Below are 22,521 nucleotides of genomic sequence, written 5' to 3'. Positions count from 1 at the left end.
TATATGGAGCAGAAATGATCCATCATCAGATTAGCCGTGTCACACAAGGGACCATGTGATTAGGCCATGGAAATGTCTCTGTCGCCTCTTTTCTAAAGCACTGCTGGGCATCTTAATTTAGTGGGCTGTGAAGTGCAGTGAAACACTAAGTAACACAGAGGGAAGTTGTGAGGGGGGACACAACAGGGGGACGCACTTAACTGTAGGCAAAAAACAACAGTTTGATTCTGCACTTGTGCGAATTTCTACTTGCTATGAATGTGACTTTCTAAATTTCTTATGTGCTCAGTTCTGAAGGCCTATTGTTCAGTTTTGTGAGTGCCTTGATGTGCATGTGTGGCTGCATGGGCAAAAAGGAGGGTAAAGAGGGTGTTTGCCCTTCTAACTCTGCCCCCAGTGCGAGCCCCTTCATCCTCCCCTTGTTGTCATGCACAGCCGCTCTCTCTTTGGCACAAAGTAGGCTGGCAGCACAAGAGCCATGTGTTTTAGCTCCACGCTTTGATGGGTTCAAAAAACTTTTCAGAACTGTTTCTGAGTAACGCCATGTAACGGGAAAGAAAGAGAGGAAAAGGAAAAGAGGAGGAGAGTGGGGGTGCAAGAGGCTGCAAGTTGCGAGGGAGAGAGATGGGGAGCAGAAGGAGCTTCGAGCAAAGACAAACTGTCTTCTTTGTAGTTATATGATTCCAGTTCTTGAAGGATACATTTCCTGGAAAATAACTGGGAAGACTTTGCGAGACAAACAACAGTAGGTGAGTTCAGACAAGCAAAAAAGAAGCAGTGGAATGTAGAGTAAGTTCTCTTGGCTTGAACCGACAGAAACAAGGGGAGGGGTGTGGGGTGTTTTTGTTACACTGCATGATTAGTAGCCTAATGGCATACTTTCTCTTTATTTAATGTGATTTTAATTGATTTTCCCCTGAAAGCTCCAATCTGAGAGCTCCGATTGCCATCATCACTTTTTACAATTACTGGACCTCTTGTTGAAAGGAACGATCGTAAAGAGAAACATGATGAGAAGACGAAGAGCTTGTCCTTGTTTGGAATGTGATATTGTTTTTTGTTTTTTCATTCTTTCCCACAGGGTGTTTTCTTCACTCCATACTTTTCGCCCTGCTACTGAAGCAAGCCACCAGCCACTTTAACAATGCAGCGCGAAGAGCTGTCGGCCAGAGAGGAGTTCACCTACACCCACATGCCCACTCTGGAGAGAGGAAATGGGACACTGGGACGACGGGGTGACCGGGGAGCTGAGAGAAGGCCAGACCGAGGGGAGCGGGATAGGTCTGAACGGGACAGCTACACAGTGGACGTGAGGGCCAGTGACCTGCAGCTGGCCCAGCCGGAGCCCCTAAAGCACCCCTGCTTCAGCTACAGGGCCTGGCTCTACAGTGTCCTCATAGGGGTGAGAGGAAAGACAGTCAGGGGAAGCAACGAAAGCACACTACAGGATTTTTCTATTTAGTCCATAACACACAGATTTAAAGTTTGGGGTGATTTCTTTTTTTGAGTAGCCCCAATCTTGAAATTTTGAGTGAGAAGTGGCAACAAGAAATCCTGTTTTGTGCTTCCACAAGGAAAGAACACCATGATGGGGTTGTTTCAATAATTAAAATGTTAGCAGATCAATTTTGGGCATGTGTATTGTGTTACACTATTTAGACAAAAATATTGGACCGCCTAAAAGCTCTTTTAGGACATCCCATTCTAAATCTGTAGGCATTTTAAGGACTTTGCCCCTTCTTTAGCAACTATAATACCTTCCACTCTTCTGAGAAGCCTTTTACATAGAAAATCTGGCTGTGGAAATTTTTGCCCATTCATCCAAAAGATCATTTAGGTTGGACACTAATGCTGGAATAGATGACCTGGCTGAAAATCTCCCTTATAGTTCTTCCCAAAGGTGTTCTGTGGGGTTGAGGTAAGGCCAGTCACGCTCTTCCACAGCAAGCTCACCTAGCACAGTCATGCTGGAACATAAAAGGGCCTTTCCCATGAAGTGAGATGCACATAATTGTCATGGTAAGCATCAAGACTTCTCTGCACTGGAACTGGAAGGGAGCCAAAGCCCAGCCCCATATTATTATTGAGTTCAGTGATTAAGAGATGTGGCCCAATACTCTTGTGCACATAGTGTAAGTGTGAGCAGACACACCCAGCTCAATGCAAGGATCAACGCGGGGAAAGTTTTGCAGTGTGTAAATTGCTGCACATTGGAAGAAGCTGAACTATACAGACACTACCCTAGATAGAAATGAAGTTTGGTTAACTAAAAGTAGTCTCCAATACTTTGTAAAATGAAAAAGATCATGCTGACTACACAAATGTATATGATAAAATCTAATATATACTTGTAAACGCTACATGCCAGAAAATTGTTGCTCAAACTAAAACCAAATTGTGTTTATTGCAAAAAAAAGTACCCACTTTGTCGCAGATCATACTAGAAGCATACCTATGTATTTCTGGTAAATTGCAGGTATATCAGTTGTGATTATTTAGTGTTTATCAGTCAGACACCTGCCCACCGGACGCAAGAGTCTTGGTGGGGCTGTTGCACCAGGCAGGATTATGCAGTTGGCTTAGTTACTTCTCAAATGGCTCGTGTGTATGAGAGAGGAATTCTTGCACAGTTTTACCTGCTGAATGCATTTATGACCCTTTTAATTGTGTATACATGGCTGTATGTGTGTGTGCGTCGGTGTGTCCTCAGGGCTGTCTGCTCATCACATCTGGTTTCTCTCTGTACTTGGGAAATGTGTTTCCTGTTGCCATGGACTACCTGCGCTGTGCTGCGGGCTCTGTAAGTGACCATCACAGTTACTTTAATCACATGCTGATATTGCTTTGAAAGCTAGCATACCTTACTGCATCTTTCACACTCTTTATACAGGAGTCATGTCAAAAATGGCAGTAATGGTCTTCATAGATAAATACAGCAGCTCCTTTTTGTTGGTATTCTTCACAGGGCATCCCTGCAGCAATAGCTAGTTTTGCTATTGCCAAGAACAGACACGTTGCAGTGAGTAAACAATGAACTCATCAAAGGCTAAACAGATAATTATGTCTTAATGGTTTTTAATTGAAGCTTTTACCGAAGCACGATACTAATTAGACTCTCATGTTTCCTTTAAGGTGTCAGATTTTCAAGTGGTCTATGTGTCAACATTTGCTGTGACGACCACATGCCTGGTTTGGTTTGGTTGTAAGCTGGTCTTGAACCCCTCAGCTGTCAATGTAAATCCATCTGAATCGAAAACGTCCTTTTGGATGCACAAACACAAACATTTTGAGTTATTCTTTTATATTTTGTTTTCTCTTTTAGCAGTTGCGTCTCTGTTCTCGCCCCCTAACATGTTCTGTCTGTTCTCAGATTAACTTCAACCTTATCCTGATGATCTTGTTGGAGGTGTTGATGGCCAGCACTGTCATCCTGTCAGCCCGCTCTGCAGAGGACTGCTGCTGCCACAGGAAGGTGTGTGAGTGTATGCATGTCTACATGAGCGATTTTTTTGTTTTTTGTTTATTTGTTTGTTTTTGTTCCCTTTCATTCTTTCATCCTAAACAATTTTCATTTTTCTATCCATCCTCCAGTCGGGGTCATACGACAGGCCTGTGATTATCAAACCTGCAGTCTTCCCCACTCGGCTCCTTAAAGCATATTCTGTGAGTAAACTTGCATATAAATAAGTATAACTATATAACCTATATATGTATATGTTTTTCTTTTAATCCATAACTGATGTCTGCAACAGGTAATTGAAGTGATTGTAGGAATCTCGGCTGTATTTGGAGGCATTATTGCGCTCAACATGGACGCTTTGTTGCCTGGTCCCTACTTGTCTGTTACATTTTTCTGGATCCTTGTGGCTGTAAGTTGGCTTAATAAAGCTTACTGTTTTTTAAGGCTCTTGTGGCCACTCAGAATGATAAGGTATGTTTAAAATGACTGACGAGCAACTCAATCGCATAACATTACCTGTTATTCTTTGCAGTGTTTCCCCAGTGCTATTGCCAGTCATGTTGTGTCAGAATACCCTAACAAATGCCTGGTGAGTACAATAATCTGATATCTGCAGGATCTGTGAGATTAGTACAGTGTAAAGCTGTTATACCATGGAGTTGGTTTTAAACTTGAAATTCATATACTTCAGTGTTTTATGACTTTGTTTTCAATCTCAACTTTTTCCTCCTGCTATTTGCAATCACGTGGGTGCAAAATGTCATTGGAGCAGGTATAATTTCATCTAAATACCACATCTATTTCTTCTTTCTACTGGCTTTTTGTGTTCTTTTTTCCGCCTTTCTTCTTTCTGCTCTCAACCCTGTATCTCTCAGGTGGAGGTGTTGATTGCCATCAGCAGCGTGACGTCTCCTTTGCTCTTTTCAGCCTCTGGCTTCCTCTCTTGCAGTGTGATCAGCTTTATTGAAATATTCCTGCATGATGTGCCTACAGCCAAAGTGAGGCTAAAGTGAAGTGAAAATATATGGTTGTGTTTGTATTTTCAAGAGTTATCCACTTAGCTCTGGTGTCATTAAAAACAAAAATACAGGAGCTGGGGAAGTAAATCATGAGAAATTACTTTTAAAACTACACCAATTTCACATATATGTGCTTGTCTCTCTTTGTATCCCAGCAATCCTATGACATATTGCTGCTGATTCTGATGGTGCTGCTGCTGGTGCAGGCAATTCTTACTTCAGCCACTGTGGTGCACTGTGCCACCTACAAAAGTCAGCTTCGCATGGGAGCTCCAGAGTGTGATGACAACATTCAGACCCAGATGCATTACTGTGAGGTATGCCAGGTAAACACACCCATATGTGCAAATCCTGCTCTTGTCTATATCACTACTTACAACAACAGACATTTACTGATGAGTATAGCATCAAGGTATACCACATGTAAATGCATATGTATCAATTAATGAACTACATGCAAAAATAGCACAGTACCACTCATGCTCAACACCTGATTCCTCTGAATATTTTCTTTCCTTTTCATCCTCCACAGCAGCAAACATCAAATGGAGCATTGCAGGATTTTGACAAAGACAGAGCTTGGAAGGCAGTTGTGGTCCAAATGGCTCAATGAAGAGAACATCCAGGAATTTGGAGAGACCTGGTGATAGAAGAAGGGTAAAACAAGCGCTATAAGCTGCAAATACAAGAGTATAATCAGAAGACAGAGAATATTAGAGCAAGAGGGAAAAGCAGTATTGGAAAGACACGGAAAACTGGAGACTGGAATAAAGAACAAAATACACAAAAATGAAGCAAAGATAGGAGAAAAAAAATTGAAACGGTGTACTTTGTTTTGCTTTTGTTAGTGTTTTTTTCTTGCATAGATAATGCTTTTATGTGTGTTTTCCATATTGGTACCACTGTGGTATTTTTTGTGGTCAGGAGATTTAATGTATTTTTACACTGTATGCTAGTTGCATTGAAAATATGCGAGTCAATGACAAGTAATAGAAAATATCCCTAGCACAAAATTGAAACAGTTCTTTATATATCCTAATTTGAAACAGTTTTCTGCCCGTTCACATGTTGGTGACTAATCATGGTGGAAGATGCAACAAATGCAAAAACTAATGAAGTGTATTTAAATCCATGGCAAAGTCTAACTCAGTAGCCAGGTTCCTTGTGTGGTAGTTTTTACAGGAGAACTGCTTTAATATAGCCGATGTGCAGCAGTATCAACTGATGTAAATGATACTAACTGAAAGTATGCCTTGTGCAAAATAAAATGCCATCAGCACTAAGTATGTCAAGAGTAAATTTGTGTACGTGTTGAATGTTTTTTATGAATGGGAAATGGGTTTTTTCTGTGCTGGGAAAACCAAGAACAAGAAAAAAGTCTTCATCTGAAAATAACTTTCATGGAAATGTTGTTCAGATATTATCTTATAATTTGATACCAAGCTGTGAGGTGGAATTTATGTGTGTATCGGTTTAATTGCAATAACTTCAGCACCCCTGTGTTTGCATTTGGACATGAAAATTGCCTTCTCATATTGTTATATTTATTAACTTCATTTCCTTCCTTTATCAATTTTCCCGCATCCCTCTGCTCCTGTGTCTGTCTCTGAGCTAGACACCTCACATCTCTTACTCATATTAAAACTATAAAGGAGGAGGAAATGGGGTGGTCACTATAACGATGTCTGGTCAGTTTTGGCTTGTCAAATATGAATATAATTCTCATCACATCAGGTCATTATTATTATAATAATTATTATTATTACTTAAACCGCCACAACAAGACGCTTTATCATACTGCAACATGACCAAGAAGAGAGTGAGAGATGGCAGACGGTGAGGTAAGGATACCCTAACCGGTGGAAACCGGCTTGAGTTAAAAGTGTCTGAGACAAAGAAGAGAGAGCATCGATGAAACTGTCCTTGTACAGGAGTGTTGTGCTCTGCAGCAGAAAGTTCATCCGTGACATTCAGCGTGATCAAAAGCAATATATTTCAGTGCACTAAGCATTTTGTGTCGTTTTCCTTTAAGTACTTCTTGAAATTATGGCCTACATAATTTAGTAATAGATGACTAGTTGATGTCCAAAAAAAGCAAAAATGCTCGCCACACCCAGTGAGTTTGAATGACAGACATCTTTCCCATTCCCTGTTTGCGTGTCTCTGTGGCAGTCCCACAGTCACAGATGATGGGCAGGTGGGATAAACCAATATCAGTGGGAAACAAAAGCCTGTCAGTGCCTTGTGGTTTGGTTGTAGACTAAGCTAATGTGGGCTTTGAGTAGACTAATAGCCGGTGTTTGTTTCACTTAGCCTATACTAAAGGCTTCAGTGACAAGTCTTAGCCTTTAAATATAGTAATACTAATAACATTTCGAAGGACTGCTTATTTATATTTAATAGAAGGTTATCTTTTAGAGCCTGTCATATCCAAGAATCCTAAAATCCATAGAGCTGTGTCTATAAGAGGCAGTTTCACAGGTAAACCTTTCAAAATAAATATAATCCGGATATGGATTGGGATATGTTTTTAGCATCTTAGCTCGCCTTTCTGTCTGAAATGCGCACTTAATCCTGCGATTCAAAGAGAGGGGATGTGTTGAACTACAGAATCTTAATGTGTTTCTCATCTCTTGTTTCTGAGGAAGAAGCAGGGCGGGGAGGGGAGGGAAGAGGAGAGGGTTGGAGCTGGGGGGGGAAAGGCGGAACAAACCGGTGTGCCTCGGATACATGCTGTAGCTGCTCGCCCGCACTGCAGATTAACTCTTACCGTGCCGGGAGATGCAACGAGAGACGGTGAGTGAATTTTGTTTTTGTTTGTTTGTTTGTTTGTTTGTTTTTCCTGAAAGCTTGCACATTGTTCCGTTTTTTGCACCAGAGCAAGAAATGTAGCGGTGGTTCATCTGGTGCGGACAGGTACACAGTTCATACAGGTATTCAGCATCCTGAGCATCTCCTCTTCTGTCTCTCTCACACACGGAGCAGCTCACACACTCACACATACTTTCGCTTCCTCTGACACACACAATCGCTACACTTGATGTTGTTTAGCGGCTCGTCTCTGGCTGGCTATTCGGGAACTATCCACCGCGCGGGTGCTGAAAGGGGTCGTCATTTGCAGGCAGCTGCAATTCACTGCAATGCCATGTCTGTGGTGAAAGTGTCCCCCTGGTTTTTCTAGTGTCTTGGAACTGATAGTCAAGAAACAGCACTTAAAAGCGTCCTAGCAGAACACCGACTAAGGGCATGGTGATCTTCTCAACCCAAATAAATCTTCCTGCAGGTGTTTCCGTCAGAGACTGACACAACTGAGGAAATCGTAAGGGTGATGACATCGTCTCCTGTGCACTGTTTAGGGCATATAGAGAACGTTGTCTAAACTCTGTTCACTGGACTGTTATCTGATCACATTTGTGAGAAGACATCACATCAGTCCTGAAAGTTCTTCCTTCCTCAGCTATCATTAATTAATAATGGATGAATGGAGCTTCTCTCCTTCAGCTCTTGTCCCGGAGCCTGGCTCTGTGTCTTTGTAGCTGACTGAACTGGCCAAACTCTAGCTGGATGTTGTAGTAGCCAAGAAATCTGGGATTCCCTCTCTAAACACTGGTAGCATTGCCCAACTGAGGAGTATAATCTGTCTGACTGGACCAGTGCCAGTGGCTCGCAGACGGCAGTGCAGCTTCCAGCTGAGCTCCCGAAATGGGTGTTCTACCCCTTTAAATTTAAATTATGCAAACTTTACTTCTTCTCTGATCTTCCATGAGATAGTCTTTGAGGGTAAAAATAAATCTTGACTGTCATGAGGCAGTTGAGAAAATAGTTTAAAGTAAATGTTTCATACCTCACGAGAGACATCTTCTTCTCTATTTCAGATATAGAACCAGTGATCTCAGCATTAACCTGTGCAACCTTGAATATTATACTCTGCTGTAATTTCAAAAGAATCATCTTCTTGTGATCCTTCTCACTGCTAAGCATGTGCTTTAAAGCTGGCAGCTAATTGTCCCTTTTACCCACGAAACCACATTCTCAAGGTTGTCCTCATCAAGATATTAGGTTACATTTTGAGCCTCAAATTGAGCGCTTTAAAAAAAGATTTCATATATGAAGGGAAAATGCAGGAGCAAGTGGGATTGTTGATGGAAAGTGGTGATGTATTCAAACTCCACATGAAGGGAATTTGTAAGAGCTTCCTGTGAAATGACCAAGCAAGTTTAAAGCATTTCCATAGTTACAGCCCTGACCATGCATGCATTCAATCTCAAATAGCCACTCTCAGATGCACACGATAAGCCACACATGATAACCCCCTGATGTCACTGACAAGTGTCGGGGTTCATCTGACGTCCTTGTGTGAACATGTTGTTCCAGATAGTCCAGAGAGGAGCGGGGTGAAATTTGAAACAGAGTCAGTCCCCAAGATATCAGGCCTTTAATGTATTAACACAAATAGACGCTTCATCAAAGTATGCTTTAAACAGTTTAAAATTAAAATAGTCCTCCGAGTATAAACTTGCCCTTTAGTATCCTTGCTTGATCAAAGACAAAAATCCTCCTCACACTTCACTGGTCAGAGAGGGAGGATTAGAAATCCCTGGCCACATGACTGCATTAAAGAGGACGATGGATGGGAACAGAGAGCCTTCTGGAAGAAGGTGTGAAGCAGTATCAATCAGACTGTTGCTCTTTTAAATTACGCTAATATGCTATTGTACATTCAATGACAACTTGCACCTCGGTGTACCTTTATAGAAATGAACACACTACACTGCCCTTAACTTGTTCTCTGTCTTTCAGGAAAGGACTGGTCACTGATTCTCCTTTCCCAAGCTCATGTAACAACTCTCCCTGGGGTTTGCAAGAACACATCCCCAAACTCAGCTCATTTCTCAACCTGCAGCACAGGGTCTGCAGACTGAGGCCAGACGCTGTAGAGACACACAAACATGGGGATGCACAACGGAGAGGCTGAGTGAGCAGTGCACATTATGTCTGTTTGTCTGCAACAGAAGAGCTGCATGAAACGGTAGAAGAGTCTGAGACCTGAAGAACACAGGCCACACAGTATGACCCACTACTTTTCCACACAAGGTGACAGGGGCTGAAGCTGGCCACACATTCCTGCGCACGTGTGGCACGTGTGGCTTCTAGCATTGTTTTGACGAGTATCTAACTTCATCAGGGAGTGTCTAGTCTCCCCTCTTGCCCAGAGGGGGGTTGTGGTGTGCATTATTTTTGTTCCGGATGCAGAACATCCTCGATCAAAACTTGGACATGGCTACAGCTCTACTTGCAGGCGAGAAGCTGAAGGAGCTGATCTTGCCGGGTTCCTCTCAGGATGAGAAGGGCGGGGCACTGGCTGGCCTCATGGTGCAAATCAAACTGGAGCTTCCTTTTGATCGCGTTGTTACTATAGGGACGGTCATCATCCCCATCCTGCTAGTCACCCTGGTCTTCACAAGGAACTTTGCAGGTGAGCTGCTAGAGGGGGGTTCATTGCTAAAGCCACACCTGCAGCTGTTTGCCCTCTGACCGCTTTTGATCAGAGAAAGGTTTTGGCTGCATACATACAGTAGTAAGAAGTGTAAGCTGGAAACAAGGCATAAAAGAGAAGGGAGCAGTATGGTGCAGAGCAAAAAAGAAAAGCTGAAATACTAGATGCCAGAGAGAGAAGAAAACAGATTGGAGAACTGAGGGAGTGAAAGTGATTACAGATTTAGGAGACAAGGGTGGGTTTGGGTAGAAGACAGAGTGAAAACCCAGAGAGGAATGTCGGTTCATTGCTGAGTCAGGCTCTGTGTAGCATGTAACCAGCTGGGACTATGTGTTTAAACAGCAAGTCAGTGGATGTGCAGAAGAGTTTATTATTTTTGAGGAAACTCAGCACAAAGATGGTGCCTAGCATTCTGTGAATGAAACAAGTGTTGTCATTGCACACATTATCCTTATCCCTAATAACAATAGAATGCATGTTTATTTAAAAGAGAAAATCTAATAACCACTGATAATAACAGAGGTGACAGTGCTTAGTTTGAAAGATTAAATGGAACTGGTGATCCCTCAAACCTTTTAGTCTTGTACATAATGGACAGTGAAGTGATCTGGGTGTTCTCATTTCCTCTGTGAGAGCCTGAAAGGTGCTTCTTTCGTTTCAAAATGTGGCTTGAGTATGATCAGAGACACACAATGCTTTGTGTTGAATGGGTTCTAAAAGATGAGATGAGAGTACTGATTAAAAATGAATGATGAGAAAGGTGCAAGATATTTCCTAGAGAATGTAATGAATCACTGAAACATGTGTCTACTGATTCACAAGTCATAGGTTTAGCTTGAAGAAGAGCTATTATTTTAACTGTTTGTAAGGATCTGCAGTGTTTTGCAGAGCCATGTTATGGTTCAGTTTTGACTCCTGTTACTGAATGTTGCACATGCATCCATTTCCAGATATCACTTTTAAATAAGTAGCATAAATATCATTGTTACTTAGAGCTGATGTTATTAAAAGTATTTCTGCCTGATCTTACATGTCATTTACTTACTAACATGTTGTTACTAACAGAAATAAGGAGAACAGTTTGCAGCACAATCTATTATGAGATGTAATTTAAAGAAAAGTTTGGACTGATTCTTTATACTTGTACTTTTCTCAGAGGAGTCCATATACTGTTACACACCACACAACTTCACTCGAGACCAGGCACTGTATGCAAGAGGCTACTGCTGGACAGAGCTTCGTGATGCTAAACCTGGTATGGAGCCAGCTGAGTGGCCTTCGCTATTTGAGCACAAGTTCCTCCCCTATGCTCTGCTGGCCTTTGCGGGAATCATGTACATTCCTGCTTTGGGCTGGGAGTTCCTCGCCTCTACAAGGCTCACTTCAGAGCTCAATTTCCTGCTTCAAGAGATTGATAACTGCTATCATCGAGCTGCTGAGGGCCGGGCCCCAAAGATCGAGAAGCAGATCCAGTCCAAAGGGCCGGGCATAACTGAGCGGGAGAGGAGGGAGATCATAGAGAATGCAGAGAAAGAGAAGAGCCCTGAGCAGAACCTCTTTGAGAAATATTTGGAGAGACGAGGCCAAAGCAACTTTTTGGCCAAGATTTACCTGGCTCGCCATCTTTCTATTATCTGCCTCAGTTCAATACCCATTTCCTACCTGAGCACCTACTATGCCCGCCAAAGGCAAAATGAGTTCACCTGTGCACTAGGTGAGCACCCAGACATTAGCAGCTATCCAGAGCTGAAGCTCAGGGTCAACTGTAAGCTGCCTGCTGTGCAGCTGCAGCGCATCATGGCAGCAGTAGATATTGCTCTACTCTGCACCATGAACCTCATCATTCTGGTTAATTTGCTGCATCTTTTTGTGGTACGCAAGTCCAACTTTGTATTCGACAAACTCCATAAGGTTGGAATTAAAACGCGGCGACGCTGGCAGAAGTCTCAGTTCTGCGATATCAACATCCTGGCCATGTTCTGCAATGAGAACAGGGATCACATTAAGTCGCTCAACCGACTGGACTTCATCACCAATGAGAGTGACCTCATGTACGACAATGTAGTCAGGCAGCTGCTGGCTGCACTTGCACAGTCCAACCATGATGCCACACCCACTGTGAGGGAATCTGGGATCCAAACAATTGATCCCAATATGGATCCTTCTGACCTCGGGGTTCGAGAGATGGGTGGTGAGCCACTGGTCGTCAAACGACCTCGTAAGAAGATTAAATGGATCCCATCCTCAAATCCTCTTCCTCAACCATTTAAGGTAAGGAAACATGTTTCTGAATGCAAAATGTACTATCCTCTAGAAGCAGATTGACCCTTACTTTAAATATTGACTCAGTGGAGCGCACATACTCTAGGCCATAATCCTTCAAATGGTGTAATAGTAACTCTTGATAAGGGCCTTTTTCACTGAAGAGGCATAAGAAGCAGCTTTCTTTTAGGACTTACAATATATGCAAAATAGTAAGAAGACTTCATCTGTTGCTGTTGAAGACTTGAACTGACCTCTTTTTATTTTCTGTCCAATGTGAAGGAACCTCTCACCCTGACACGGCTGGAAAATAACACAAAGCAGGAAAAACCCAAACCTCTCAGACGAAAAATAGTGGCAGACAGCATTATTGCACCTATTTTGGATAACAAGAGCACACAGCATCCTTCAACAAAAGGTATCGGGTAGTTTGAATATGTAGTAAGAAAGACATTTTAAAGCTTTTATAATTAGTTTAAATAAGTTAGGCGCACTATCCGACCAGTATGAAACATATGTTCCTATGTATCTAGTATTATGTAGGCGAATTCTGTGACCATAAAATGAACTGAGACAGTTTAAACAACACTCTTGATGGGTGGTCTCCCCATCTGCTCTAATGATCTACTTATTTTCTGATTGTAGATGTAAGTGGAATGGAGAAAAAGCATACACGCAACTTCTCTTTGGATGTCCACCCGTATATGTTGACAACTCGCAAGCCCAAGGTGGAGACCACAACCACAGAACCTCTACCCTCAGAGCACAACATGGATACAGTGTACCTTGAAGGCACACACACTGTGGTTCATGTGTCCAGTGCAATTACAGGTAGCTCTCATTGTGCTTATGCCTGAGACAGAGATATCATTTCATTTGGATGTGCCTTTCATAGTGCATTTCTACAGCAGGACAGTGGGCATAGCTATTTACAACATACACATTCTACTTGCATACGATGCTTGTGCTGCATGGCCAATCACCTTTGGCCAGCTAATATTTTTACTTTCTTTCTCTTTAGCTCCCATTTTTATTCTGTATATTTATTTGATTACAGAGAATAAGATTCGCTCTCCAGAATCAACCAACGCTGCCTTCTCTGCAGGGACCCTGTCCACCACTACATATGTAAATGGAGTTAGCCCCAACCCTCCCTCCAGTGAAGATGCGCTCAGTCCCAAGTCCTCACCTCAACAACTGGGGCCTTCCACTCAGAAGGAAAATGCTGAGTCTCAACCACCTCCACTAACAAGAGCACCCACACACCAGCTACTGAGTATGCATCGTACTCTCTTTGAGGAAGAAGAGGATGAAAGCGGGAGGGACAGGCTGGCAGAGAGGCCTGGGGAGCTCATCGCTGCAGGAGAATGTTGAGGAAGAGGAGAAGAAGAAGAGGAACCGTGACTGAGATTATTTTCCCTGACACTGCACTCTACACACATAACCTCCATGCCAGTCACCTTCTATCAGCTGCCACCTCTGATCTTTCAATTAACTTCTGTACTTCCAGGATTGTTGGAGCAGAAATGGAATAGATGTGACTTGGGAAGACTCTTGTGGCAAAGCTGAGCTTTCAGAAAGGATAAACTGAGAGATATATGTTTCGTTACCTGTGTTGACCAGCTTATTACTGTAGGAAATGATGTCACACTCATGTCTCAGGATGACTGTGTATAGCTAATCACCCACCAATGAAACCAGCAGTGACATAATTCAACAGGGTGCTACAGTGCAGGGTCACACAGTTATATTGAAAAAGTATATAGACAGGGTAAAGAGCGAGGAGTGACTTTCCTAATAATAATTTAAAAAAAGGCAGACACTTTAGAAATGCAAATCTGCAACATCAAACAAAATGTATTTTAATCACATGATAACGCTTAGTCCCTTTATCCCACTAGCCAAGTAGAAAGGTAGCTCATGCAATACAGTTGTTGAGATCTGCACAATTAATATGCAAAAGATCACAGTATAATTGTGGCAATAATGTATGCGCTTAGAACATCTTATTCCACACGCTGTACATGTATAGACACTGTATATGACTCACTGCTTGTGGGGTGTTTAAATATGACATGTTTCATGGCTAATTACTGCCATTTCACAATTGCATAAGAACACGATTCTTAACTATACTTGGACGCCATTTGAAAGTACAGCAGACAGCAGACTCCCCATTGAAAGCGTGACTTTGTAAAACAAAGTAGAACTGTAATACTGCTTAGTGAAACTAATGCCAGATATGTTTTGATGCTGTAAAAAAGGCAGTTACCGTGATGTGTTCTTTTTGAAGACTTTAATAGCAGCTCTGAGATGACGGGAGCTGGACTCACTGGTAAAATATGACCTTTTGTGTTCTGTTGGCTTCTTGAGGAAGTGTCTAATGTGAAGTGAATATATAGATGAGCAGGATAAGGGTTTTATAAGAATGACTAAGGTTTTCATTATCTGCTATAAACACACAGACTATTTTTTTTTGCATTTCTTGCAGCTGCATACATTAGGGTACAGACTAGAATAAAGGAACTGCCTGCACTGACTCAGAAACCAACAGCACATCAACTGTAGAAGACATTAGTCTCATTTTCAGGGCCTACCTAAAGAATGGGTAGACCTATGCATACCTTTTTTTCTGGGGCATTAAAATTAAATGAAATCTTTTGTCTTGGTGATTCTTCATCTCCATAGGCTAGCTCAAAATCCCCTTGTTAGAGACTACTTAAGCACACTAAATGCATCCAAAAGCACTTTAGAACGAGTAGTACTAGTGTGTGAGAGCACATTGTATCAGAGCTCTGCTTTAATATGATTTTACTGTGTTGATTTACACATTAGGACTGTTGCCCTGTGAAAACCTTTAGCAGTCCTAATGCGAGTAATCACATGGATAATATGGCTTTGGTTGTAACGTGTGAAATGTTCATAAAAAAGGATTAAAAGCGTTATCTTTATAATTAAATACCCCAAAATGCGTCTCAACAATCAATGACTACATGTACCAGAATGCACCGCGGCTGTCAGATACAGCCTGACACTGTGCTGCTGTACTAGCGGAGAGCACTCTGGCAGAAGGGCCGACTTAGTAAGTAACAGGTCTTTCTTTTTATAGACAACTATCGCGTATAGTATCTTATATCTCGTGTTTCAGATTCGCATTTATTTTTAAAAAATCCTCTTTTTTAAATTCCTCTAATGAGAGCAGATTCCTGGCGGACTTGTTAGCCCACAATAGCTTGAGTAAAGGTAGCTAGCCAAAACGAAGAGCCCTCGGTAACTACACGTTCAGTATTTAGCAGCTCTACACCTGGAAGTAAGGTATTGCACGTTAGACCTTCCACCGACTAGGCGCTTCTTCCTTTACTGCGCAGTTGTTCTAATCTTACTGATAATGCTCTCGTTTTAGATAACGGTGCCTCTTTGATTTAATTCTCTGAAATCAGCGGCAGCAACTACTTTAGCCAGCGTTGATCGCGTTTAAACTGCGTTTAGAGAAGTCGGCAGCTGTTGTCGTTACACATAAAGCAACGTCAGCAGTCAGTGAGGCTGTGCTGTGTCTACGTTACTGTCAGTGAACGCATCACCGCTCTCTGTGTGCGCCAATGACTTCCATCTGCTCTCTGTCACATACAGCTCCCAGGGCTGCAAGCATGGACCAAGAAAACAACTCGGAGGTTGGTAAAGAAACATGTTTTATTGGTCTGGCTGAAAAATAGGGTGTTTTATCAGGTGGGAGATAGCCCTGCGTCAGCCTCTGAGTTTTTAGAGTGATGTAACATAGTCTCTGTTGTTTCTCAATTGCCACTTATGTGAAGCTGCCCCACCTTTCTTAAACTGACTTGACTTGAGCAATAAGAATAACATTTTAATCTGCTGCTGATGTAAATAAGCCCACTATATTTAACTTTGTTGTTTCAATGTCTCACAGGACGATTCAGTCGGCCCTTCGGGGGACGGAATGCCGTGTCTACCTCCAGATCTTTGTGAGTTGTTGTTTCTTTTTCCCCCCTTCTAAACATATTGTGAGAACAGTATTTCATGAGACAATGTATGTAGTTCCTTATCTTTAAGGGACCACTTGTTGTGAAATATTGTCTCACATTCATAACTTTTTATTACGAATATTTGAATGAATAAAACTGAATGTAATCCGAGACCAATGAATGCATCGGTATTAGGGGGGCACTGCAACAGGCATGTCATTATTATTGAAGTAAATCTAAAATAATAATAGTAATAACTTCAAGTAGCTTTCTATTGGTAAAATAGTAAGAACTCTATTTTTTGTCATTTAAATGCACGTGCTAAGGATTTTATTAGTGTATTCCTCTCAAAGGTACTTTTTAAATGTAAATTTCTACAATTTAGCATAGTGCATTATGTACCTTCCCTCACATAATATAATGGTTATAGTAAGACATAACTTTAATTGTTCTGTCAGTTTAATAAACTTTTATCCCTCTCCTGTATAGCGGATGGTGAAGCAGTGGAGTTGCTTTGGCAGTTGCGAGCCCAGCGCCGCCAGTCGTCTCCTGAACTCCCAGAGACGGTGTCTCGTCTTACTGCACCTGATGGAAGCATCTTATACCTGGTGGGCACTGCCCATTTCAGTGATAGCAGCAAAAAGGATGTAGCCACGGTGAGCCAATGAGGGGGAAAAACAGGACTGTTACAGAGCAGGAAGCCACTTAAACTCTTTTAAAATGTGATATACTGTTAATGGTAGGTGAAATTTTAGGTGTAATTCTGTGTGTGTGGAGAAGCACACTCACAGAATTACATATTTAAATGTCGTTTCTTTTTATTTTCTTGTTTTGGCAAGCATAACCTGTCTCTTTTGTTCTTTCACATTGATTTCTCTTGTGCTTGCTTCTTTCATAACTGTTCATTTGCTTTGACATTCCAGTCTTCTGCTTTCTTATTCTGTATTTGTCTCTTGATTTTTCACACCGCTGTGCTCCTTCTCCTGGTGCAGACGATCCGAGCTGTGCAGCCAGACGTGGTCGTGGTGGAGCTGTGCCAGTATAGGGTATCGATGTTGAAGATGGACGAGAATACGCTGTTAAAGGAAGCCAAAGACATCAATCTGGATAAGGTTCAGCAGGCTATCAAACAGGTCAGGATTTATGAAAGGTGTTGGTTGTGTGAAAAACAGCAGTGGTAGATGAAGAGAGGTGGAAAAGGTCATAATGAAACAAAGACAGTGGAAGTACATTTATTCTAAATAAGGCAATGATGGTCAAGTTCTGATATTTTAAACTTTGTTTCAGTATGGTGTAAATATAGCGTTGAGTGTCACTTAAGAGTTTTGGGTTTGTTTCCTACTTTTTTGATATTTGGGATAAAACTTCTGAACTAACTTCTTTAGTTTCCTGTATTATTGTATACTTTCTTTGGGCTTGTATTACTGTCAAATTACTATGTACTTAAAGAATGACCTTGACCACTGGAAGTGGGTGTTAATTTATTTGCTCTGTTTGTCAGAATGGGGTGATGTCGGGTCTGATGCAGATTCTGCTGCTCAAAGTTTCAGCTCACATCACAGAGCAACTGGGCATGGCGCCTGGAGGAGAGTTTAGGGAGGCCTTCAAAGAGGTAACCCGTGCACACAAATGCAACATAGTGGAGAATAATTTGATTATGTATTATTATTTTTGTTTTGTTTGTTTAAAAACTTTTACCTTTCTCTTTTAGGCTGGCCGGGTACCTTTTTGTAAATTTCATCTCGGGGATCGGCCAATTCCTGTGACGTTCAAGAGAGCCATCGCTGCTCTCAGTCTCTGGCAGAAGGCCCGTCTGGCCTGGGGTCTTTGCTTTCTGTCAGACCCAATCAGGTATAAATTCATCTTGATCGCTTTCTGTCACACAGCGTCAACACGACTCTGTTTTAGTACCAAATATTCAGCGGACAGTGTGCATCGTTTCACAGCTTGCTCAAATACATGAATAATGCTGACGTTAGAGAAGAGTCATCATTCAGAGTTTTTGGCAAGAAGGATTATATTGCTCGCTAAATTGGTTCAGGATGGTTCAGTTTTGTGGAAACGTACAAAAGCAAAGTTGTGAAACAGAAGTTTAAATGTTAATGGTGAAATTTGTGGAAAATGGTAAAGCGATAATACCGTATTGTTTTCAGCAGTCTTTGCCTGGGTAAAAATGCAACTACAGTGTATATGTGTGAGAATCATGACTTGCTGTGTTTGTGTTTTGTGTACAACCAGGCAGTGAGCACTCACATTTTCAGAGTAACAGCAATGCTACCATTTCTTTCTAAATGATGATGTCTGTAAATCTATAAAACCATTGTGGCTTTCAGCAACTCTGAGATTGAACCTCAGAATTATAAAATGTTGGTTATGGAGACTTAAAGGAATACAAGTATGTTTTTAAAGCTTATGTTGGAGACCAACCAGGCAGTCTGATAAAGTTTATTTAAGCTTCATGCTTACTACTGTGTCAAAGTTCAGGAACTGGAATGTTGGTCTCTATACTGAAAACCTTAAATGTCAATGTTAATCCAGACTCTGCTAGTATTGCACTAAATATAATTAAGAAAATGAAATGTTTCTAAGGTTGCGTTGCATCCTGTATAAAGACGTAAAGTAGGAAGTGTTAAATTGTTTCTAAAACACCACAGTTATAGAACAAGACTATATTCTCTGTCCTGTGTCACTTCCTTTTCACTGTTAAATTGACTGCTGTGTCATGTTTCAGTAAAGAGGATGTGGAGAAGTGTAAACAGAAGGACCTGCTTGAGCAAACTATGTCAGAGATGATTGGAGAGTTTCCTGCTCTTCACAAAACCATTGTGGCTGAAAGAGACATCTACCTCACACACACTCTCCGACAGGCTACTCGCTGTGTGGAGTCCCCCCCTAATGCCCAGAGTGCGTATTACAATCCTCAAAAAGCTAGGACAATAAATTGGTTTCATCTTATGTTATTATACATTCATTGGCCAGTTCATTAGGTACCCCTGTTCAAATGCTTGTTTACACAAAACTCTAATCTGTCAATCAGATGATAGCAACTGTATGTAGGCATGTAGACATGGGCAAAACAATCTGCTGAAGTCTAAACTAGGCATCAGAATAGGCAAGAAAGGACTTGCCATAAGGTCTAAGTGTAACTGTGGATTCTAAGTGTTTCAGAAACTGTGGAACTACTGGGATTTTCCCACATGGAAATATCTAGTGTTTACAAAGGGCCAAAAAAACAGAAAATATTCAGTGAGTGCCAGTTCTCTGGGTGAAAATATTGTGTCTTGTTGATGACAGAGGTCAGAGGAGACTGGCCAGACTGCTTTCAGCTGATTAGGAAGGAAACGCTAACTCAAATAGATATTTGTTATAATCAAATTATGTAAAAGATCATTGTTGGACACACATCATACCTCCAAGCAGATGTGCTACTGCAGCATTATACCAAAATGCAACTGTAGCTGTCATGTCAATATGGGCCCAAATCTCAGAGGAATGTTTCCAGCACCCTAGAAAATCTGTGCCGTGAAGAATTAAGGCAGTTCTGAAGTCAAAAGAGGGTTCAACTGTGTTTAACTAATGAATTGGCCAGTGAATTTCACGGTATAGTTTTAAAGTCTCTCTTTCATTCTTATATGGGTGTTAATTCCTTTTTTCCAGCCACTTATAAAATACTTTTTTGTCCGTTTAGTTTGTGGTTTAAAAAACATTGCTCAATATAATTGAAACTAAAGAGTCAAAACTTTATTTTAGCTGTTAAGTACTGTGCACATATCTGTCATCAGATATGTGGCTCAATTGTTGTGAAATCAGCTGACCAGTGATGTCGGTGTGGTTTTAATGTGGTGCAGACATTTAATGGAAATGCTTTTTCATTTTTTGTAACAGTAAGTCATTCTCTTCTGTTTTTGCTGAATAAACTTAGAAACTAAATCTGTATTCATTGTGAAACTACAAAAGAGGTTGTGGATGTTGTAGTTTGACAGTAACGCCTATGTTTTGCAGTAATGAGAAGTTTCTGAATAGTTAAACAAGAGAAAGCTTTGCAAATTCGGAGATCATTTCCCTGGAATAGTTGTGTTATTTTTAAATGTAAAAGTGGAGATGTACTCAGTTCCCCCAAATAACCAATTCTTTTATGCATCAACATTTCCGAGTGTAGACATTGTTTATGCTATCATTGTTCTTTTTGTAGAAGTGCCTGCTGTGGTGGTGGGAGTCGTAGGGATGGGTCACGTCCCTGGCATAGAACGAAACTGGGACAAGCAGCTTAATATTAATGAAATCATGAGGTATGTTTCGCATATTGTTTGTACGCAGTAAATTACACCATAAATCCATAAGCATAATCCTTTTGTGTTTGATTTGGCATTACAACCGTAACTCTGTGTGTCTCTGTCTTCCCTAGTGTCGCACCTCCCTCACGCGTTGGCTGGGTGTTGTGCGCTGTCATAAAGGGCGTCATGATGGGAATGCTGGGATATGCCTGTTATCGTGTCGGTGGAAGTTTAGGTAGAGCCCTGCTGTCTTTACCTCCAGTCCGATCTTTACTGGAGACACTGCGGCCTCTTCCTGCTTGACCCAACTGGTCTTCTCTAAGCCATCTGTGAAACAGAATTATGATCTATTAAAACAATGCATCCATCACCAATGGCCTTAAAATCAGGTGTCAGGTGAGGCTGGAGGAAGAGGGTTCACCAGCCCATATTGTGAACTAACAAGGACCTAATGGGGTTCAGAGCTCCCCACTTTATAATGATGTCTCTGTAGACACAACAGGGCTGTACTGCCAAAGAAACCATGACAGTACTCTTGAGTACCTTGCATATTTTGTGCAAATTCATGCATATATATATTTTTTTGTTTGTTTGTTTTATGGTAAGATTCACAAAGGCCAATAGTTCATTTTGAGTATATTTATATTTTCCACAGCATTCCTTCAAAGGACTCATGCACACGTTTTCTTTTTCATTATTATTATTTGATTAGCATCCTGATCATCAGGTTCACTGTTACTCACGGGCCCTGATATAGTGGGGGATTTTTCTGGGAGCATGCTGTTTCTTTAGTCCTTCATATAGTGCCGACCAGTATTGTTGGTAATTGGCTTGTTTCAAGTTCAGCACTTTATTAGAGACTGATAACATTTTTGTTCTGTACATGCAGTCTGGGAGAGGGGAAAAAAATACAGCTATGTTAAAAAAGTGGAAAAATACAATATATAGTTATTGTATAGACTGGCCCACATATGTATGTAAGGAATACATGAAAATGATGTGAATCAGACTGAGCGTCATTCTCCTAATTCTCAATACGTTTTTAAAGCATTAGACAAACTTCACTGATTTCTTCTGTGCACCGTCCTGCCAACATCAACAAGACAAGTGCCTCATATTGGAGCTGCAGAAATGTGTGTTGTTATCTTACACGTGCAAAGGTTCAATGCAAGATTAAAGAGGATGTCTTTATGATATTACATGATCTGCCTATTTTCTAAATACTAAAAAGTTTGTGTTGACTTGGTTGCAGCTGAAATGATACCATACACCCATTTATGTCATTACCCATGCATACAGAACAGGTTTATATATGCCTCAGGAAGAGCAGTGCATCATCTATCAACTTCTAGAGTTGTTTATACCTCCAGTTTGGGGCCCTCTCACACAAATATATGCATTATATACAGAAAGTTGTCTCTAAAAACCATCACAAGGAAACATCCTAATATTCAGTGTGCCAACTGTACTTTTGGAATATATGCATTATTATTTCCCAGTCTGAGATAAACTCATGGACCGAAATGCTGAAAATTACAAAACATGTTTCTTTCTCTCAAATGAACCATCATGTTTTTAATGACTGTTGTTTTTTATCTTCTATGAAGGAAACTGAGCCGGTCAGATTTGGGAGATAAAGCCTTATTCTGTTATCACTGCTGCCTTTGAGTCTTACATTGCCCAACACTGAGCTGTATCTCTTGTAGAGCTTCTTACTGAGTTTGTAATCACTGGCTACATGACCTTCCCTTGAAATATGAGCTGTCCCATTAATAATAATCGAGTAGTCTAAACTGTACAGACATTAATTTCAAGGTAAAGTTAGACAAGTTAATTTCCTTTTATAATCCGAATAAAAGAATATGAAAGATTAACTTGAACTTGAAATCATAAGTGGACAACTTGCAAGCTTTCCATATTTTGGATAATTCATATAAAGTCCAACCTCTGCAGCATCTCCTCTGTGTGTGTCTCCCATTTCCTGTAGGAATCCTTGTATTGTAAGATTTTCTTCCTCAGCGTGTTGTAC

At 41.1% G+C, this 22,521-nt stretch overlaps 3 protein-coding genes across 6 annotated transcripts; all 3 read left to right on the top strand.

The window, feature by feature from the left end:
- Window positions 1–438: 438 nt before the first annotated feature.
- Window positions 439–5,762, top strand: mlc1 (modulator of VRAC current 1). 4 transcript variants are annotated; one of them, XM_004570790.3, is made up of 12 exons: window positions 439–749; window positions 1,082–1,402; window positions 2,711–2,800; window positions 2,966–3,019; window positions 3,133–3,234; window positions 3,371–3,472; window positions 3,592–3,663; window positions 3,753–3,869; window positions 3,993–4,049; window positions 4,336–4,458; window positions 4,635–4,796; window positions 5,015–5,762. In XM_004570790.3, exons 2-12 carry the CDS (start codon window positions 1,145–1,147, stop codon window positions 5,090–5,092), a joined length of 1,215 nt encoding a protein of 404 aa, XP_004570847.1. In that variant the 5' UTR covers window positions 439–749; window positions 1,082–1,144; the 3' UTR covers window positions 5,093–5,762. The 4 variants fall into 4 exon arrangements, with proteins under 4 accessions (XP_004570847.1, XP_012780011.1, XP_012780010.1 ...); XM_012924557.2 differs by having other exon boundaries at window positions 4,635–4,805; XM_012924556.2 differs by having other exon boundaries at window positions 4,635–4,805; window positions 5,012–5,762.
- Window positions 5,763–7,172: 1,410 nt separating this feature from the next.
- On the top strand, window positions 7,173–14,899 carry panx2 (pannexin 2). The gene is made up of 6 exons (XM_004570787.4): window positions 7,173–7,275; window positions 9,280–9,955; window positions 11,133–12,247; window positions 12,521–12,656; window positions 12,884–13,069; window positions 13,296–14,899. Exons 2-6 carry the CDS (start codon window positions 9,727–9,729, stop codon window positions 13,610–13,612), a joined length of 1,983 nt encoding a protein of 660 aa, XP_004570844.1. The 5' UTR covers window positions 7,173–7,275; window positions 9,280–9,726; the 3' UTR covers window positions 13,613–14,899.
- Window positions 14,900–15,212: 313 nt separating this feature from the next.
- Window positions 15,213–22,449, top strand: trabd (TraB domain containing). Its single transcript, XM_004570786.2, has 10 exons — window positions 15,213–15,320; window positions 15,869–15,909; window positions 16,164–16,218; window positions 16,708–16,874; window positions 17,211–17,351; window positions 17,720–17,830; window positions 17,930–18,069; window positions 18,950–19,122; window positions 20,411–20,507; window positions 20,624–22,449. Exons 2-10 carry the CDS (start codon window positions 15,886–15,888, stop codon window positions 20,793–20,795), a joined length of 1,080 nt encoding a protein of 359 aa, XP_004570843.1. The 5' UTR covers window positions 15,213–15,320; window positions 15,869–15,885; the 3' UTR covers window positions 20,796–22,449.
- The last annotated feature ends 72 nt before the right edge of the window (window positions 22,450–22,521 follow it).

The sequence above is a fragment of the Maylandia zebra genome, linkage group LG7 (assembly GCF_041146795.1).
Source record: "Maylandia zebra isolate NMK-2024a linkage group LG7, Mzebra_GT3a, whole genome shotgun sequence".
In the NCBI taxonomy this organism is placed as follows: domain Eukaryota; kingdom Metazoa; phylum Chordata; class Actinopteri; order Cichliformes; family Cichlidae; genus Maylandia; species Maylandia zebra.
Note: the sequence above shows the minus strand (reverse complement) of the source record. Positions and strands in the feature narration are given on the sequence as shown.

Bases quoted from the DNA above. Each gene is read 5' to 3' on its own strand.
- mlc1 (XM_012924556.2), top strand. From the start codon at position 1,145: ATGCAGCGCGAAGAGCTGTCGGCCAGAGAGGAGTTCACCTACACCCAC. The intron at 3,020-3,132 runs GTGAGTAAACAA...GTTTCCTTTAAG, and splicing joins CCAAGAACAGACACGTTGCA to GTGTCAGATTTTCAAGTGGT. The intron at 4,459-4,634 runs GTGAGGCTAAAG...TTTGTATCCCAG, and splicing joins ATGATGTGCCTACAGCCAAA to CAATCCTATGACATATTGCT.
- panx2 (XM_004570787.4), top strand. From the start codon at position 9,727: ATGCAGAACATCCTCGATCAAAACTTGGACATGGCTACAGCTCTACTT. The intron at 12,657-12,883 runs GTATCGGGTAGT...TTCTGATTGTAG, and splicing joins ACAGCATCCTTCAACAAAAG to ATGTAAGTGGAATGGAGAAA. The intron at 13,070-13,295 runs GTAGCTCTCATT...ATTTGATTACAG, and splicing joins TGTGTCCAGTGCAATTACAG to AGAATAAGATTCGCTCTCCA.
- trabd (XM_004570786.2), top strand. From the start codon at position 15,886: ATGGACCAAGAAAACAACTCGGAG. The intron at 16,219-16,707 runs GTGAGTTGTTGT...TCTCCTGTATAG, and splicing joins GTGTCTACCTCCAGATCTTT to CGGATGGTGAAGCAGTGGAG. The intron at 17,352-17,719 runs GTCAGGATTTAT...TCTGTTTGTCAG, and splicing joins TTCAGCAGGCTATCAAACAG to AATGGGGTGATGTCGGGTCT.